Source organism: Castor canadensis, chromosome 10 (genome assembly GCF_047511655.1).
Source record: "Castor canadensis chromosome 10, mCasCan1.hap1v2, whole genome shotgun sequence".
NCBI classification, from domain to species: Eukaryota; Metazoa; Chordata; class Mammalia; order Rodentia; family Castoridae; genus Castor; species Castor canadensis.
Genome location: NC_133395.1, coordinates 30,161,277 through 30,180,527, shown reverse-complemented (window position 1 = coordinate 30,180,527; position 19,251 = coordinate 30,161,277). Strand labels below are relative to the sequence as shown.

At 35.2% G+C, this 19,251-nt stretch overlaps 1 protein-coding gene across 17 annotated transcripts in view; it reads right to left on the bottom strand.

Moving 5' to 3' along the window:
• Positions 1-19,251, bottom strand: part of Rbm26 (RNA binding motif protein 26) — an 84,025-nt gene that overhangs the window by 63,537 nt on the left and 1,237 nt on the right. Inside the window, exon 2 of one of the 17 annotated variants that reach the window (XM_074043168.1) lies at positions 15,863-15,942. The exons of the other annotated variants lie outside the window; for them this stretch is intronic. Coding sequence (XP_073899269.1) covers positions 15,863-15,873 — 11 coding nt within the window. The 5' untranslated portion in view covers positions 15,874-15,942. The remainder of the gene's footprint in view (positions 1-15,862; positions 15,943-19,251) is intronic. 17 annotated transcript variants of the gene reach the window in all.

Below are 19,251 nucleotides of genomic sequence, written 5' to 3'. Positions count from 1 at the left end.
ATTTTCATTTCCCTGATCGCTAAAGAGGTTTAACATTTTTTCATGTATTGGCTATTTGTACTTCAAGAGCTTTCCAATTCATCTGCCCTTTTATTGATTGTTATCTGTTCTTTTAGTTTTAAAATTTTTAAATTCTTTATATATTCTAATATTAATTCCATAAATAACCAGCACAGATTTTCTCTCATCCTGTAAGTTACCTCTTCACTCTGATAACATTCTTTCGCTGTGTGGAAGCTTTTTAATTTGAGGCAAGCCGTTTATAAATTCTTGCTCTCATTTCCTGAGCAATTCGAGTCCTATCAGAAAGCTGTTGCCTACACCTCTCTAAGTGTTTTCCCTGTATTGTTCTCTAGTAGTTTCATGTATTTCAAGTCTTAAAATCTTTGATCCATTTTGAATTGGTTTTTCTACAGGGTGAGAGATCTAGTCTTCTACATGGAGAAATCCAGCTTTGCCAGTTATCCCATTTGCTAAAGACGTTATCTTTTCTCCAACATTAAGTTTTTGGAAACTTTGTCAAGAACCAGGCAGCAAAAGCTGTGTGAGTTTTTATCTGGGTCCTTTACTCTATCCTATTGTTTACATGTCTGTTTTTTGCCAGTACGATGCTGTTTCCGTTACTGTAGTGCTGTAGTATACTTTGAAGTTGAGTACTGTGATCCCTACAGCATTGGTCTTTTTGTTCAGGATTGCTTTGAACACACAGGGTCTTCTGGACCCATATGAATTTCAGAATTGTTTTTCTAATTCTGTGAAGAATGTCATTGGAATTTTGATTGGGATTGCACTGAATATGTACACCACTTATTTTAATAGGGCCACTTTCACAGTATTAATTCTGCTGACCCATGAACATGGGATGTCTTTCCCTCATCTAAGGGTCTTCAATTTCTTCTGTGTTTTACAGTTTTCATACAACCTGTTTCTTAATCACTGCAAAGGTTTATCACAAAATGTGTAATTATAGCATAGAAACTAACTGTAACTGTGGAAAAACAGTTCTTTCATTTCACTTATCATTCCAAGAAATAGCAGTGATTCCTTCCTACCTTTCAAGAGTGGTTCAAGTATATTCTAAGGATCCCTCTAAGCTTTAAAAACTAGAACTTCAAAGGTTTAGCTATCAATATTTATAAAAGGGTTTATCTATCAATATTTATAAAAAATTAAATAAAAAAATTTAAATTAGATTTAAGCAATGTATTAATATTAAATTAATGCCTTTGTGAAGCAATCAAAAAGAATAATTTTGTTTTCCCTTGAATTCATTTCATTTTCAGGGCACATGGAAACAATAATGACCCCAAGCAGTTCCAGGCTTACAGTATTCTCAAAGCAAGTGTGACACAGAAAAGACCTAACCCTTTTCTCCCTCATCATCTATACTAGCCTCTAAAAATGACTCATCTTCCCCCAACTTAGGTCAGTTCCCAATGCAGATCAGGGATAGGCAGAATTCCACAACTAACAATCTCAATTAAAACTAAATGTTTTAATTTTTATAGATTTTTTTTAAAACTACATTTTTATAAAACAAAATAAGAGATCTGTGCGAACAGTGACAATTTATCAATATTTTGCAAATATCATTAAAAATTTAGGTTTAATAGAATACAAACTGATTCTTTTACCTGCTCTTACATTTAATCTGCTGTGACATGTTGTTTTGGTTGAATTATAAGAAAATATGGCTCTACATAGACATACAGTTGGAAAACAAAAGAAAAGAGGGGACCTCACAGGCATGAAACCATGAAATGGTTTCAGAAAACCCCAGAACTCCTCATGCCACATTTGAGATTCACTGTTTTATAAATTATTAAGGAATTAAGTGTCTAATTCCAAGACAAGCCAATCTTCACACTCTTAAAGGCACAATAATCAGATACAAAAATCAAAGTAAAAGTTTGTACAGTTCAGTGAAAAAAGTAGTAACACCGATTGCAAATTAAGTACCAATAGTTGTAGTTAACATACAGAGAACTATTTTCTTAAAAGAAAGCTAGACAGCAATATCTCAGTCCCCAATAAAACCATCTTTAGGTATACATTGTTTTTTCTAAATCCCAATTCATAGTTGAAGCATTAAGATTTCTGGGGAAAAGTTGGTTTTTCAAAGACCACCACTTTAATTACTCATATTCTTCCTAGTTAGAAAACAGATATGAGATAATCCATCCCTTCAGTTCCTAAAAGATAAAAGAAAGGGCAGGGAACACTTTTTTCACGACCAAGAAAAGGCAGAATTATCTAACAGAAATGGCACTATGGACTACAAATATAAAGAACCTCCCTGTGTTGTATTAAACTCTTCAGACCTGTTCTCATATATTTGAAAGCTAAAAAAAAAAAAAAAATATCTGGCTAATGTTGTGTGGAGGGGTATATGCAATTCACATCTACTTTTGAGACCTTTTCTAATACTGGCACCAAGTTTTTTTAATGCTGCCACAAAAAATATGCTGAAAATACTTTCCATTAAGAAGTTGTTGTAGATGCTTTTTGGCTTCCAAATCTCAGGATGTAGGAAAAATTAACCTTCTGAGAAAACAGCATTTTTGCAACTTGGAAAACAAATAAACTAATCTATCAAACACAGTAACACATGTTACTTAAAAATGAACTATGATAAAAGTCAGAAGTTACAAGGTGCCTATATTCAACCTTAAAAATGTTTTAGTTAAATCTGGTTGCTAAATTTTAAATACTGTATTCCAGGTCTGCTTAGTCCTAAACCAGATTGTTAGGTAGCCTTTCCTAAAGCGGTCTGGTGTTATATTAAAAAGCACTGGACTGAACTCCCAAATGCCTGGGGTTTTTAGGTTTCTAGTCTGCTGTTATTCCTACTTTATCCACTAATTGTATAATCCTGGGCCAGCATTTTACGTCTCCAAGTTTCAGTTTATTCATTTTTAAAACAAAGACACCATACCATCTGAAAAAGTGACTCATTTTTAAGAAATGCAAAGCTTTCATCATGATTGCACGTTCTTCCCTCTTCCCATTCCCCATAACTTCCATGTTTCTCTTAAATTGCCAAACCTAAAGTCCAGTTCAAATTTACTATTTTAACTATTGGCACATTTGTCTGTTTCCTAAATTCAAAGGAATTTTAGGTAATCAAGTCTGCCTTTTCCCCCAGAACCAACTACAATATATTGAGAAGTGTGCAGTAATTACCAACATTATATAAGGGCATCCACGATCAGAGACAGAACAAGGAAACTCAGATAAAGCAAGTCTCAGTTTATGTCAGATCCAATTAAGACAAATATAAATGCATACTAAGAAGTTCACAAATCTGTCACAAACACAAAAAAAGTCAGTGAAATGCTAAGTTCTTTTTCCTTGACAAGCTAACTTTTCTTCCCATAACCTAAGTACTCAGACTGACTGACATGTATTCAATATATATTTGCCAAGAATGTCAGTTACCATCTTTTCTCTTGCTACCTCCTAGACTAAGAAGCACCACGTACCAAAGTCCAAGTTCAGATATTTCACAACTCACTCCTAAACTAAAATAAAGAATTGCTCACTAATCTTATCTCCATACTACTACAAGCTAATCAAACCTCTGCACACACACAAGCAACATTTTGAAAGAGAAAGCTCGTTAAGTTGCTCCCCACTTAAATTTTCCCCATTACCTCATAATGTAGCCTCCAAACTGTCCAAACTCTTCAGCAAGGCAAAAAAAAAAAAAAAAAAAAAAAAAAAAAAAAACCACTTCTTCTTAATCTGAAATCAAGGTAGACAGACTCAAAAAGCATCTTCTTAATCATAATCAACACTCATTAGTCCTCAAAAACCTCAGGTACTCTTACAGAACTCAACTGTTCTTATACTTGGGGTTTATCTCATCTGAAGCATCCAAACATTAAGGCACACAATTCAATTTTCAACTAAAGTTTTTCAACATGGAAAAATTTTATAGACTAGTTTCATGAAACAGTTTTCAAAATGAGATCTGCTTCTTTGTCTGTCTGATATAACAACTTTTTAGAAAGATAACATAAGTGTTCATTAAAGAAGATATAGGATAGCCATAAGGAGGCTCACTGTATTAATCAGCTTTCTATTACTGTAACAAGTACCTAAAATAATCAACTTTATAAAGAGAAGAAATTTACTTTTATAGTTTTGGGCATGTGGCAAGGCAGCACATCATGGAGGCATATGGGGGAACAAAAGAGCTCACCTTGTAGCTTGGAAGTAAATAAGAAAAAAGGAATGGGGTTCCACTGTACACTTCAAGGATACAGCTAATGACCTACAGACCTTTCACTAGGCCCCACCTCTTTAAAGTTTCCACTAATTCCCAATAGCAGTCTGGGAACCAAGATTTAACACATGATTCTCTAGGGATCATTCCAGATCTAAACTACTGCAGCTACATTGACAATTTCTTATAAAATATGCCCCTAAAAGGTCTTAAGTTCTGGCCTCCAAGTTCAGGTTACTGCATGTAAAATTGCTACGAGGAAAAACAAATACATGATATGAACTGTATATTAATACTTGGCTGACATTTATTATCACCCAAACGTTTATCACTTATATTTTCATATCAAATTTTGAAATGCCAGTAACAAAACAAGAAAAATAACTGGAGAATACAGGTATAGCAGGGAGTACAGGAATAGCAGGATGCAGAAAACTAGAAAACTCAACAGACTAGAATCTACAGAGATCCACTATCTCCTGTCATTTCTTTAAAAATGCTTCCTTGAGAAAAATGAGAGAATTTTCTAACTACATGGAATCATAAAAAAGTTTATCTGAACCACTAAATTTAAAGAGCCAAAAAAGTACCAGGCCCAGTTTCAAGTTAATAATAAGAAAGCCTCTACCAGAAACATTATCTGGCTTCTGGAAATTCCTACTAATAAGAATAAAGTATGTACAAACATACATAGGGAAAATGTTCATTACAGAGTTATTTATAGAGCCAAAAAAAAGGTAAATAACCTAAATGATAAGAACAAAATGATTATAGAAACCATAATATGTATACAGAATAACACTAAATGTCCATTATTTCAAAAATAAAAAAACTACAAAGTATACTAAAGTGTAAGGGTGGGAAGTATAAAGAATACTATGCGTTTCATTTCAAAGCCTAAAGTTTTCATTCTTTTAACTCTGTGTGCAGCCATTAATAGTTTAAGAAAATAGGCTAATTTTTCCCTAAAAACTAATGGTCTGCTATGATTTGAATACCCCGAATAAAATTCATCGAAACTTAATATTCACTGTGAGACATTAAGATGTGGAACCTGCTAAAGCCTTTGGGAAGTAATATGGACTATATGAGGTCACAAGAATGGGACAATCATGTTTGCATTAGAGGCATGACCAGGTGATGCTCTGCAGTGGCTGTACTGGGCCTTTGCAGAGTCCCCCAGAAAGAAGGCCCTCAACAAATGCAAGCCCTCAACCTCAGATATCCTATCCTCTGGAACTGTGAGAAATAATTTTGTTTTCTTTATACATTACCCAGTTTGTAATATTAAACTATGCTAACAGGAAATAGACTAAGACAGGTCACAGGTCATATTATAAATATAGGATTATTAAAACACATTTCAATATACTTACATAATAGAATACTATGGAGCCACTGGAAAGGATAGGATTCTATATAATAATTTACTTGTACGTGAAGATATGCAGTGTTACCTGTATTAGTTACAGTAACATGAATAATACGATACTATCTGTATGAAAAGTTATATCCCTACATAAATATGCAATATATGTTAGTTTTCACAGGTACATGTTTATGTGTATATACAAGACTCAAGAAAAGGATAAGAAGACTCACTTTTGGTTTATATGTCTATATGGTCTGAATTTTTATTAAAACAAGCATGTAGTTTTTTCAGTGAAAAAGATTTAATAAGAAATTTTTAGATTAGGCCAGATAATGGCTCACATCTATACCAGCTACTCAGAAGGAAGTAGGCAGAATTGCAGTGGGAGACTGGGTCCCAGGAAAAAAACAAAAAGAAAAGAAAAAGGGGAAGGGATGTGACTCATGCAACAGAGTGCTTTCCTAGCAAGCACAAGGCCCTGAGTTCACCCCAGTTTCAAAAAAAAAAAAAAGTAAGACTAATCTGGACTGTAAATAGTAAACAGTATTGGCATTATTAAACTACACAGCATGACTAATGATATAATACTACACAGCAACCAAAACAAACAAAAACCCAAAGATATATGCAACAACATGGATAAATGGATAAATCAAGAAAATGATTAGTAAAAACTCTCAAAAGAATGCATATACTATGATCCTATTTATATGAAGCTCTAGAACAGGCAATATTAATACATAGTGGGGAAAAAAATTAGAATGGTACTTTTCTCTAGCGGTAGGTGGGAGGGCATGGGAAGGGGAATGATGGAACTTTCCAGAATTATAGCAATGTTCTTTATACTTGGATAGGAACTGAATTACAAGAACTGATGTGTCTGTTAAAACACATCACATGGTATACTTAACATCTGTGCATTTGACTGTACATACATTCTGAAATTTTAAAAGAAACACACAAGTTTAATGACACATATGCTTTAGGATTAAGTGTACTGATATCTATAATTTACTTTAAATGAATCAAGGGAAAATACAGTGACAAGTACACTAAAATGTAAATAGTAGAATCTAGGTTATGGTTGGATTACCATAAAATTCCAAAGATTTTTCTGAATGTTTGATAAGTTAAGGTGAATGAGTATTATCAATAAGGGACCAGCCTTTCTGTGAATTATAAAACACATAATAAACAGATCAATATGGAGTATAAAGTCTAGAATAAGCCCAAATATGCATTAAGAATTCAGTACATAATTAAGATGGCATCTCAAATCATTAGGAAACCAGATTATGCAATTATGTAAGTACAGCTATGCACACATCTGTATTCAATAAATGGGTCCTACCTCATTTCTAACTCTCAAATATATCTTAAGTGGGTAAAAGGCTTAAGTGTTAAAAATAAGATCATAGGACCAGGTGCAGTGGCACAAGCCTATGACCCCAGTGGAGATGGGAGGATCATAAAAAAGGACTGTTGGAGTGGCTCGAGGTGTCGGCCCTAAGTTCAAACCCCAGGATCACAAAAATAATAAACATATATATATTTTTTCAGTGTTGCGGAGTAACATACATGCTAGGGAAATACTACACCACTGAGCTACAGTCCACAGCCTCCCAAGTTCTTAAAGTTATACAGTGATACATAAATTTCCCTCTCCTTCCTCACTTTTTTCCCCCTCCACAAAAAAAAGTCTTAAGTATCTTTTCCTACATGGTTCAAGGTCAGACTGGGCAAAATGTTAGTGAGATCCCTATCTAAAAAACAAGCTGGGCCTGCAGAAAACTGAAACTAGATCCATGCTTATCACCCTGTGCTAGTATCAACTCAAAGTGGATTAAGGTCCTTAATATCAGACAGGAAACCTTGAAGTTACTACAGGAAAAAGCAAGGAATACTCTGGAAGCAACACGTATAAATAAGGACTTCCTCAGTAGAACTCCATCAGCACAGCAACTAAGAGAAAGGATGGGCAAATGGGACTACATGAAATTAGAAAGCTTCTGCACAACAAAAGAAATGGTCTCTAAACTGAAGAGACCACCCACAGAGTGGAAGAAAAGACTGATAATCAGAATGTGCAGGCAGCTCAAAACACTAAACTCTCCAAAATTAATGAACCAATAAAGAAGTGGGCAACTGAACTAAACAGAACTTTTTCAAAGGAAGAAGTCATAAGGCCAAAAAACACATGCAAAAATGCTCACCATCCCTGGCCATAAAGGAAATGCAAATCAAAACCACATTAAGATTCTACCTCACACCTGTCAGAAGTGCTATCATCAAGAACACCACCAACAACAAATGTTGGTGAGGATGCGGGAAAAAGGAACCTTCATACACTGCTGATGGGAATGTAAACTAGTACAACTACTATGCAAAAATGATATGGAAGCTTCTTCAAAAACTAGACATAGATCTGCCATATGATCCAGCAATCCCACTCCTAGGGATATACCCGAAGGAATGCAACTCAGGTTATTACAAAGGCAGCAGCACACCCATTCACAATAGCCAAGCTATGGAAAGAGCCAAGATGCCCCACTACTGATGAATAGATTAAGAAAATGTGGTATTTATACACAATGGACTTTCATTCAGCCACAAAGAATGAAATTTTGTTATTCGCAAGTAAATGGATGGAACTGGAGAACATCATCTTAATCGAAGTTAGTCAGGCTCAGAAGGCCAAAAATTGCATGTTCTCCCTCATTCAACAAACCCTGCACAGAAGAAATCCATGGTCACTATCATCCTTTATGAAAAGTAAAGAAGAAAAATCTGCCACAGGAAGAGATACTGGCCAAACTTTAAAGCATTTTTAAGTTACATATGGGCTACTGAACAATTTTTCCAAGTCTCCTACGCCGCAAATCAAGACCACAACCTACTCATTAGCACTAGCCAACTAAAAATTCAGGAGAAGTTGTGGAAAGAGTAAAAGAGAACTAGAAGAGATCACCCTTCTAGTATGATCACTAGAGTATACCTGAGATCTGTAGGAGAACAGCACACCCTAACATACCAGTGACTTAAGTCTCAGAAACAGAGGGGAAAAGAATGAGGCAGAATAATATCTGAAAACATAAAGACAAAGGACTTTCCAAAACTGATATAAAGCATCAAAACACAGATCCAAGTGTTTGGCAAACACAAAAAGGATAACACAGACCAGACACATACACACACACACACCCCTAAGTACCACTGGCCAAATAAAGCCCACAAAGGATCACACACACACACCCCTAAGTACCATTGGCCAAATAAAGCCCACAAAGGAACGAACACACACACACACACACACACACACACACACACACACACACAAAAGTACCACTGGCCAAATAAAGCGAAACCACTGACCAAATAAAAAGAACTAAAGCCCACAAAGGAACGAACACACACACACACACACACACACACACACACACACACACACACACACACACACACCCCCCCACTGGCCAAATAAAGCGAAACCACTGACCAAATAAAAAGAACTAAAGCCCACAAAGGAACGAACACACACACACACACACACCCACCCCACTGGCCAAATAAAGCGAAACCACTGACCAAATAAAAAGAACTAAAGCCCACAAAGGAACGAACCCACAAAGGAACGAACACACACACACACACACACACACACACACACTGGCCAAATAAAGCGAAACCACTGACCAAATAAAAAGAACTGAGTCAAACAGGTAATCAAGGGCTGGTGGACACACACACACACACACACACACACACACACACACACCCACCCCACTGGCCAAATAAAGCGAAACCACTGACCAAATAAAAAGAACTGAGTCAAACAGGTAATCAAAGGCTGGTGGAGTGGCTCAGGTGGTTAAGAGTGCCTGCCTAGCAAGCATTGAGGCCTTGAGTTCAAACTCCAGTGCCACCAAAAATAAATAAAATGGGAAAATAGTCACATTATACACAGGCAAATGAAGGCTCAAATCATAGCTGATTTCTCATCAGAACTGAGAGGACAGAGTTAACAGCTGAAAGAGGATATAAAGACCAGAGTCCTAGGTTTTACCTCATAAGAAGGAAAGGGACAGCTTAAGCAGATAGATTAAAAAAAAGGAATAAAAATAAAAATTTGAAATAGAAGACAGAGGAAAAAAGCTAACATTGTTCTTTAGAAAGAACTGACTAACTACTGGAAAAATAATCAAGAAAACAACAGAACAAAATTCCCAACATATATAATCAAAAGGGGAAGGTATCACAATAAACCCCCATCATTAAATAGATAAACAGTCATTAAATAGATACCAATGCAAACAATTTTGTCAATCTGGCAACTTAAAAGGAAAATCCTTGAAAATCATAAATTGTCAAAAGTGACACAAGAAGAAACAGAATACGTGTAGAAACCTATACCTATTATATACCCATAATAAAAAAACTTTAGACTCAAATGGCTTCACTGGTAAAGAATATAAAAAATAAGGAAAAAATATTAATCATGAAGTTTTTCAGAAGGCAGAATGGTTGTCCACTTGTTTTAATATTGGCAAATGCAATCCAACAGAATATAGTTAAAAGAATACATCATGACTAAGAAGGGTTTACATCAGGAATGCATGATTGGCTTAATATATAATAATTTGTCCATCTAATATATACTATAGAAAAGGGGAGGAAGAAAAAAAACGTATGATAAGCTCAACAGATGCAGAAAAGTAATTTAACAAATTCAATACCCTTTCATGACAAAAAGAGCAGATTAAGAAAAGAGAATTTCTACAATTTGGTAAGAGAGGGTGCAAAAAAACCGTGAAGTTATTATCAGTTAGTAGCAAAACATTAAAACTCTTTCCCTTCAGATTGGAAACAAAACAAAGATTTCCACTCTTACCACTTCAGCTCAACATTATACTAAAGCTAACCATATAAGCATAGACTCAGAAAAATAAAACTCCTACTATTCACAAATAACATGTTTAGTCTAAGAAAATCCCATATGTGTTAGTCAGCTTTCCATTAGTATAACAGATACCTGAGCTTTCCATTAGTATAACAGATACCTGAGATAACCAACTCATAAAGAGAAAAGGCTTTTTTTTTTTTTGGCTCACAGTTTATAGTTTCCAGATCATCACTGATTGAACACATTGCTTTCGGGCCTGTGGCAGAGCCCATCATGATGGGACCACTTGTCAGAACAAAACAGTTTACTTCATGGCTGAGAAGTGAACAAGAAAGAGAAAGAGAAGCTGGGGTCCCAACTATCTCCTTTGATACAGTAACCTAAAGACCACCTCTGCTAGGCCTAATCTCCAACAGTGCCTCACTAGGGAACAAATCTTTAACATAGAGACCTTTGGAGGACACTTAAGATCTAAACTATGAACTACAGAAGCTACAAAATAGCTATTGAAATAAGTGTATTTAAGTATAAAAAAAGGTCAAAACACAAATAGTTTATATTTTTACATACTAATAAATAAGAGAAAATAAAATTTTTAAATACTGCTTATAGAAATCATGCACCAGGAGAAAAATATTCTAGCAGATTTGTTATATCGCCACAGAAAAAACTACAAAACTTTGCTTGCATGTAAGCAAAATACCTCAGAAAAAATTACTAAGGGATCTCAAACTTACTCTATTATTTACACACAGAAAAGATACTAAATATAACCTCAAATTATGTAAACTTTTACACGTCTCAGAAATGACTATTTGTAAGCTAACAGTATTTTTTTTTTCACAGAAATAAGATGGTAGAGGAGAATAAATCTGGTATGAAGGGCTTACCATCCAACAGTCATTTCTCTCATTCATTCTCTTTGAGACAAAAGAAAGGAAGAAAGAAAAATATTCCTAGGATTTTTTTGCTCAAGCTTGAGTTAGTCATTCTCAAAATATGAATATCTTATTTTCCATTTTGCTCAAAATGCTATCCCTATCTCTTGTTTTACACATGTAATTTCGAGAAGTACCATAAGCAAAAGTACTAAACACACAGAAAATATTAATTTTAATTTTAATTTAATTACTCAGCACTAAGATGGAAAAGCCAAATAAGACTGCAGCAGTGACTGCAGCCAAGGAAATCTTGGGCATAAAGAGGAAAAGTGAAAGTATCACAATAACTGACTTTAAACTGTACCATAGAGCCATAGTAGTAAAAACCATATGGTACTGGCAAAGAACCAGACATGAGACCCAACACAAACCTAGGCAACTACAGCCATTTGATTTTTGACAAAGGGGTCCAAAACATGTTGGAAAGATGGCCTCTTCAACAAATGGTACTGGGAAAACTGAATATACAATATAGAAAATAGAAGCCAGATCCCAGTCTCCCACTCTATACCAGAATCAATTCAAAGTGGATCAAAGATCTTAACCTAAGATCTCAAACTGTGAAACTACTTCAGGGAAGAATAGGAAAAACACTGGAACATACAGACACAGGTAATAACTTCCTGAATAAAAAACTCCAATAGCTTAGCACAATTAAGAGAAAACTAATGGGACTGCATCAATCTAAAATGCCTCTGTACAGCTAAGGAAACAATCATTGGACTGATGAGACATCCTACAGAATGGGAGAAAATCTTTGTCAGCTCTACATCTGACAATAACCAGAATATACAGGGAAATCAAAAAACTAACCCCACAAAGAATCAACAACCCAAAGAATAAATGGGTAAATGAACTGAACAGACAAGTCTCAAAACAACAACCACAAATGGCCAATAAATACATGAATGCTCAATATCCTTGGCTGGAAAGGAAATGTAAATCAAGACATTGAGATTTTAACTCACTCCAGTCAGAATGGCCATGATCAATTAACACAAGCAACACAAATGTGGGGGGGGGAGACTTACCCACTGTAAATGGGAATGTAAATTAGTGCAACAAGTATGGAAAGCAATATGGAGGGGCTTCAAAAAACTAAAAGTAGACCGTATGATTCAGAAGCCAGGATAAAATTAACCCACTTGTACTACTGCAGTACTGTTGATAATAGCCAAGTTTTGGAGCATCCCAGATGACTTATGACTGATGAATGGGTTAAGAAAATGTATATGGACACAATGGAGTATTATTCAGGTACAAAGAATGAAATTATGCTGTCTGCAGGAAAACTGATGGAACAGGACATCACATTAAACAAAATAAGCCAAGTTCAGAAAGACAAAGTAGAATGTTTTCCCTCATAGGAGGAAGCTAGACTTAAAAGACAAATGTATACATAAACACATATATGATGGCACATGTATACATATGCAGGGGAGGGGGAGCTTGTAGTAGCAGATCTGTCTGAGGGAACTATGGGGAGGTGGGAAAGGAAAAGAGAATGAAAGCAAATGGTATCGAAATACACTTCATTTGTGTATGAAGATAGTACAACAAAATGCACTGAAAGCTACAGAATAGAGCCGGATGATAGAAAAAGAAAGTAACAAAGGAAGTTAATCTGATCAAAGTACAATATATACATGTATGAAATACCAAGGCGAAACCCTCTTGAACAATCAATGTACATTTTTATAAAATGAATGACAGGAAGGTAAAACAGGTCCTTTCTGGAAGGAAGAAAGGTAAATAGAGAGGGTAAGGGAGGGGATATAGTCAATGTACTTTGTATACTTTGAAACCATTCTAAGCAGGGAAAAGAGGGTGAGAAGTATGAGGAAGGGAATAAAGATACATTGTAAGCAGATATGGAAATGTCACAATGAAACCTCTCTGAACAACTAATATATGACAGCAAAAAATATAAAAAAAAATAAAGACTGCAGCAAAGTATGGTCGAGAGCCAATTTTCAAAAAGTTAAGAGAAGTAAATATTTTAATCAATAATTAATTACAGAATATTAACTCTTCTATCAAGTATGAAATTCACCAAAGCAGAATTATTCATGTAATTCTTGCACAGCTTTATGAAAGGCAGCAATCTTGCACATAGCAGCATTCAACACTTTAATTAGTAAACATTAATATTCTTCAGTTCACCCCCAAGAAAGTACTCAATAATCTGAACTAAATTAACCTTTATATTTCTAATCTTGAAGACACTGTGAAATAAAAATAGAGAAAGAGTCCCAAAGATAAAGTAATCTACAATGCCCATCAATCTACTTCTCTAAAATCAAATTCAGGTTAAAGGTGAGTGGATTTTATAGTTTTATCCAAATAACTGCTTCTTCCCTCTACTTAGGTATCAAATACACAAAGTAGAAATTCCAACTATGCATTTAATAGTTGGGTGTGTACCACACACAAAGCATTATGTTAGGTGCTATACAGAACAGGAAGACAGTTCTTAAGAGGTTTTCAAGTGGTATTATAAACAATGTAAACTGGCAACGAGGGAAGACTTATAGGGAAGTCACTGATTCCAGTTGGACAGATCACAGCTTTCTGAAATGGATCACATCTGACCTTTAATATTTATATACATACCTACATACAGATTATATATATATGTAAATATATACACGCACGCACACACACACACACACATATATATATATGAAGGCAGCACATCATAATACACAATGCTCTGGAATCAAAGTATTTTGTTTATGATTCTGTCATAATCACTTACGTGCTTTTTTTTAGTATGCCACTAAACTGTCATTAGACTCAATTTTGTCATCTTTGAGAGAATGTAGCTCATATTCATGAATGCACAATAATTAACATATGACAAGCACTCAATGAAGTTTAAAGTTCTGAAAAGGGGTTAATACAAGCAATGTGATAGAGAATAACTGAAGGTCAGCCTTGAAATTAAGACACAAGTAGGAAGATAATTTGAAGCAGAATTAAAGAGCATGTTTTATTATTTAAAATGCTGATAATTTTGATTAAGCAATAAGAGAGTAAAAAGGTTAGGCATCAATGTCAAAAGAACTGGAACAAAGAAAGATTTGTTAGATTTGTTAGACTGGTTAGGAAATAAACTGCAATAGTTTTGATAAGGAGTATGAGCCCCATGCTAAGCAATGTCAGTAAGAATTGTTAAAACAAAGACACAGAACCTGGTGATTACATGAATGGAGGATAAAGAAAAAGAAACAAAAAACAAAACATAAAATTTCAAGCCAGGCACATGAACCAAGAGGTGGGTATGGCTAAGATCAGGAGAACTACAGCTCCAGGCCAGCCTGGGCAAGACAGTTTGGGAGATCCCACCTCAAAGGAAAAGAGTTGGGTGTGAAAACATGTCATCCCAGCAACAGCAGGAATCTTAAAATATGAGAATCACAGGGTCAAAAGGTCTGGGCAAACAGGGAGACCCTATTTCCAAAATAACCAGAGCAAAAGGGCTAGAGGCATGGCTTAGGCAAGAGAGCACCTGCCTAGCAAGCATGAAGCCCTGAGTTCAAACCTCCAGTATCACAAAAATAAACAAATGATAAATTTTTCAAGGCTAAATAATTTGAAGAGATGATAGGGAACAAGTGAATTTAGACAATTTTCATTTCAGAAACAGTTGATAAAAGACCCAGGTAGATATGTAATTAGCAACTGGAGATAAGGGCTTAAAACTTAAAGTTTTAAACTTAAATAGAGCATAGAGTCTATTAACAAGCTCTGAAATTCAGTGTGATATGTGCATGCATATCTTAAAATCCTAGAGAAGGGACTCTGAACATATCTAGAACACACTCACAAATTTTTCTTAGCCATTTGTGCTGCTATAACAAAACAGCACACCCTAGGTAACTTATAATGAACACAGATTTATTAGCTCACAGTTCTCTCTTGCTGTAAATCAGGAACAAAAATTTTAATGTGATAAGAATGATATACTTGTGAGTAACAAGTATAGTAAAGGGGAAAATACCACAAAAACTCCAAAGACATTTCTTACATCTCTGTAAAGCATAAATAACTATGATGCTTTGGAAACTTGTTCTTTTTCAACAAGGTTACTAGAGAAATATAATAAAAACATGGGATACAGTTTAAGAACAAAAAACACTATCAGGTAGTATACACTAATGGAACAAAAGGTATAGTAGTAAATCAAAAACATGCATGGCTCCAGAGTCAGAAAGCTTGAATTTACCTATCAGGTTTTTATTATTATTTTTATCATTACAGTTGTATTGGGGGTACATTATAACATTTACAAAAAAAGAAAGCTTGAATTTAAATCACTATGGGCAAGTATCTTAATTTCATGCTTCAGTTCCTCACGTCATCACCCGTAAAATAGAGTAATGCTTACCTCATAAAATTTGAAGTAATACAAAACTTACCAATAATACATGCAAATGTTAGGTGGTAGTGGTAGCAGTAGTGGTGTTGACAGTATCAGCAGCAGCAATAGTAAAGCAACCTATTTGTTCCATCAAGCAGTATTTAAGGAAGGAGGAAAGAAATCAGTTCTTCAATATGTGATGTGTCTTGTTTAATCTGTGCAATTACAACTTGACACAAGCATAACACAAGTATAATTCTCACTCTCATACCAATAAAGAAAGGGAGGTTCATTTGCCTGTATCATTCAGCTTATAAATGGCAGAACTGAGATTTTAATACAGACCTATGTGGATAAAAAGATTGTTTTGTTTCCACTGCATACCTCTACCTTCACAGTTACTACAGTGGCAGGGGAAAAAAGAAAAAATACACATTTTGTTCTGTACTAAATTCTAAAATCTGGGTACATTATTGTATCTATTTGCCTCTCAATTTTATTTTCTGAAAAATTAAAGGGCTTGATTACAGTCCATGACTTTATTAAATTGTCATAATGATGCAAAAGCCCATTTAAAAAGCTTTAAAAAATAGCAGCAAACTTTTTCTGTTAAAAACTAAAAATCAACAAAAGAGTCTAATTTTTTTTCAGGACTTCACATTATCAAAAAGACAGGAATGTTAAATATTTCAAGATGATAATTTTAATACATTTTCATTAACTTATGAAAAGTAAACTCAGAACCCTGATAAGAACTACAGTAGTTATAATCAAACAGAACACAGGCATACAGACCTTAATTTCATGCTGAAAATGTAAGCAGGTTTTCCCACCCTACCAGTGAGAAAATTCATCTCTCAAAACCCTTCACTGGCCTCCATAGCATCCTTCAATGACATCCAAACTCCTTGTGCGATCTGGCTTCTCCCTCTGGAGCTATTCAGTGTCATTTTTCCTTTGCACTTTTTTCAATTTCTCTCACTTTTTTTCCTCTCACTTTTACGAATCTCAATCAATCTGTTCTTCAAAACCTCGTAAGCTTTCACTTGTCTATAGTCTCATCCTTTTGCCCCAGCAAACTGCTCTTCATCCTTCCAAGCTGAGAACAAATGTTACCATGCCAGGGAAGCCATTCCTTACCGCCCCAGACATATATGTTGCCAGCATTCTGGATTTCTTCACAACACAAAGTCTTAAAATTACTAGTTCAATATCTGTCTTCCCTGATAAATGGTAAATAATATGAAAACAGTCATTTTATGTCATTTCATATTCATACTATTTCCCCCAATATCTAGCAGAGTAGATGGAGTACTCAAAGAAAATTTGTTAAATTAATACATTCAAAATTCAGGACAAGTACAAAACCTTGAGATACTCTTCTAGCACAAGTAGCTTGAAAGTTCTACCTAAATTCCAACTTAAATCTCATCATTGGTCCTTCTTAAGTTTCTTCCTCAAACAGGTGTACTTTGTTAACTACAATGTTAAAATAAAGAAAACCCTTTAGATAAGAAAAACCAAGTTTAGAAACCACTGGTCTTAAATACTTGGGATCAGTTTTTATAAGTCATCACCTAAAATACAACTAAAGAGACAAGTGAACGCATGCAAATCAAGGGACCATGAATAAGGGCTGAATTTTACAGCAGCAATGTACCTTACAAACGGACAAACACTACCAATCCTACCACTGTCTAGAGTTTTTCCTACTAGCAGAGCCTCATTTATTACAACAGTAAGGAACATAATGTTACAATCATCTGAGTAGGCTCAATGATTCACAGAATGCTTTTTTAAAACTTAAGAAAAATTAGAAGCAAACACAGTAGTAGCTATAAATAATATTTTAGGTTAGTGAAAAAAAGGAAATAGCAATTAAATTGATTTGAAACTGAACATTTTTTAATTTAAAACTCAAATGCATAAGAAAATGAAAACTATGTCAACCCAAAGCATTTTCCCAAGTTTTCTGTTCATCCAATACTTATCAAGTGCTAATTACACATCAGGCAGTGTTCCAAGATTTTTTAATATATTCATTATTTTCTCCATTTTACAGATGAGGAAACACAGGCATTAAGTAACTTTTCCAATATTATATAGTCGGTAGGTAGGTAGGTAGGTAGGTAGGTTAAGTGGCAAACACAATTCAAATCCAGCCATTAGGCTCTGGAATCCTCCCTTTCAATTCATACGCTATGTTCCCACTGCTCTTGCAACCCACTGAAATAGAATTTTTGTGTTTGGTGGTGTTGAGGATAGAACTCAGTGTGACGCACATACCAAGCACATACACTACCACTGGGCTACACCCTCCAACCCCATCAAATACAATTCTTTTTTTTTTTTTTGGCTGTACTAGGGCATGAACTCCTCAGAAAGAGACAGATTTTTTTTTTCAAGATAGGGTGTCAGGAACTATTTGCCCAAACTGGCTTCAAATCTGGATCCTCCTGATCTCTGCCTCCTGAGTAGCTAGGATCACAGGCGTGAGCCACCAGCACCTGCTGGCTACAAACAGAATTTTTATCTGCATCATTAAACTCCAGGGAACTAGTTTGCTAAGATCACCAATGACCTCCACCTTGCCAAATTAAGGGCCGCTTATTTGCCTCTACCTTATTTCATCCAAATACAAGCATCCTATCAAGCTAACAACTCCACTCTCTCTTATCATACACTTGTTCTTTTCTTTAGCAACACATAACCATTTTCCTTGTACTTCAATACTGGGCCCACTTTTCTTCCCTATCTCCATATTCAACCCTAGGAAATGTCCCACAATTCCATGGGTTTACACATAACCTGCATGACTCTAGACTTCTCTAGTCCTGGCTTGAGTTCTAGAATATATATCCAACTTCCTATTTGATGTTTCTTAAATAATACCTCATACTTAATAGTTAAAACCAACTATCCTTTCCTTCTCCCTTGAAGCTATACTACCCCAGCCTTCTCTGCCATCACTTTAAGGCACCATCCTTCATTTCCATTTCCCTCCTCTCTCACATCCAATCCATCAGCAAGTTCTATCACTTCTATTTATGATGAAGTGTATTGATTCTTTCTGTCTCCACTATCATCTACTGCAAACTACCTATACTTCTGCCTTCGAAATAGTCTCCATTTCATTCTTGCCCCCTTTGTCTCCACAAAGCAGGCAAAATTAAGGTCAAATCAGTCCTTGCCTGTTTTAAGTAACCTAGTATCTTTCCATTACACTTTAAAGAGGACCTTAATTCCTGACCGTGGCCTAAATGGTTCTGTATAATTTAGCCCCTTCCTATTTCTCCAACTTCATGTCTTTTCCTTTCTCTTCCTCATGACAAGACCCCCTGCAGCCACAAGGGTCTTGTTTCTCTTCCTGGAATATACCATAATCATGTCTGCTACAGGGCCTTTATATTTGCACTTTATTCTGCAAAGAACTTTCCCAGACTTGAA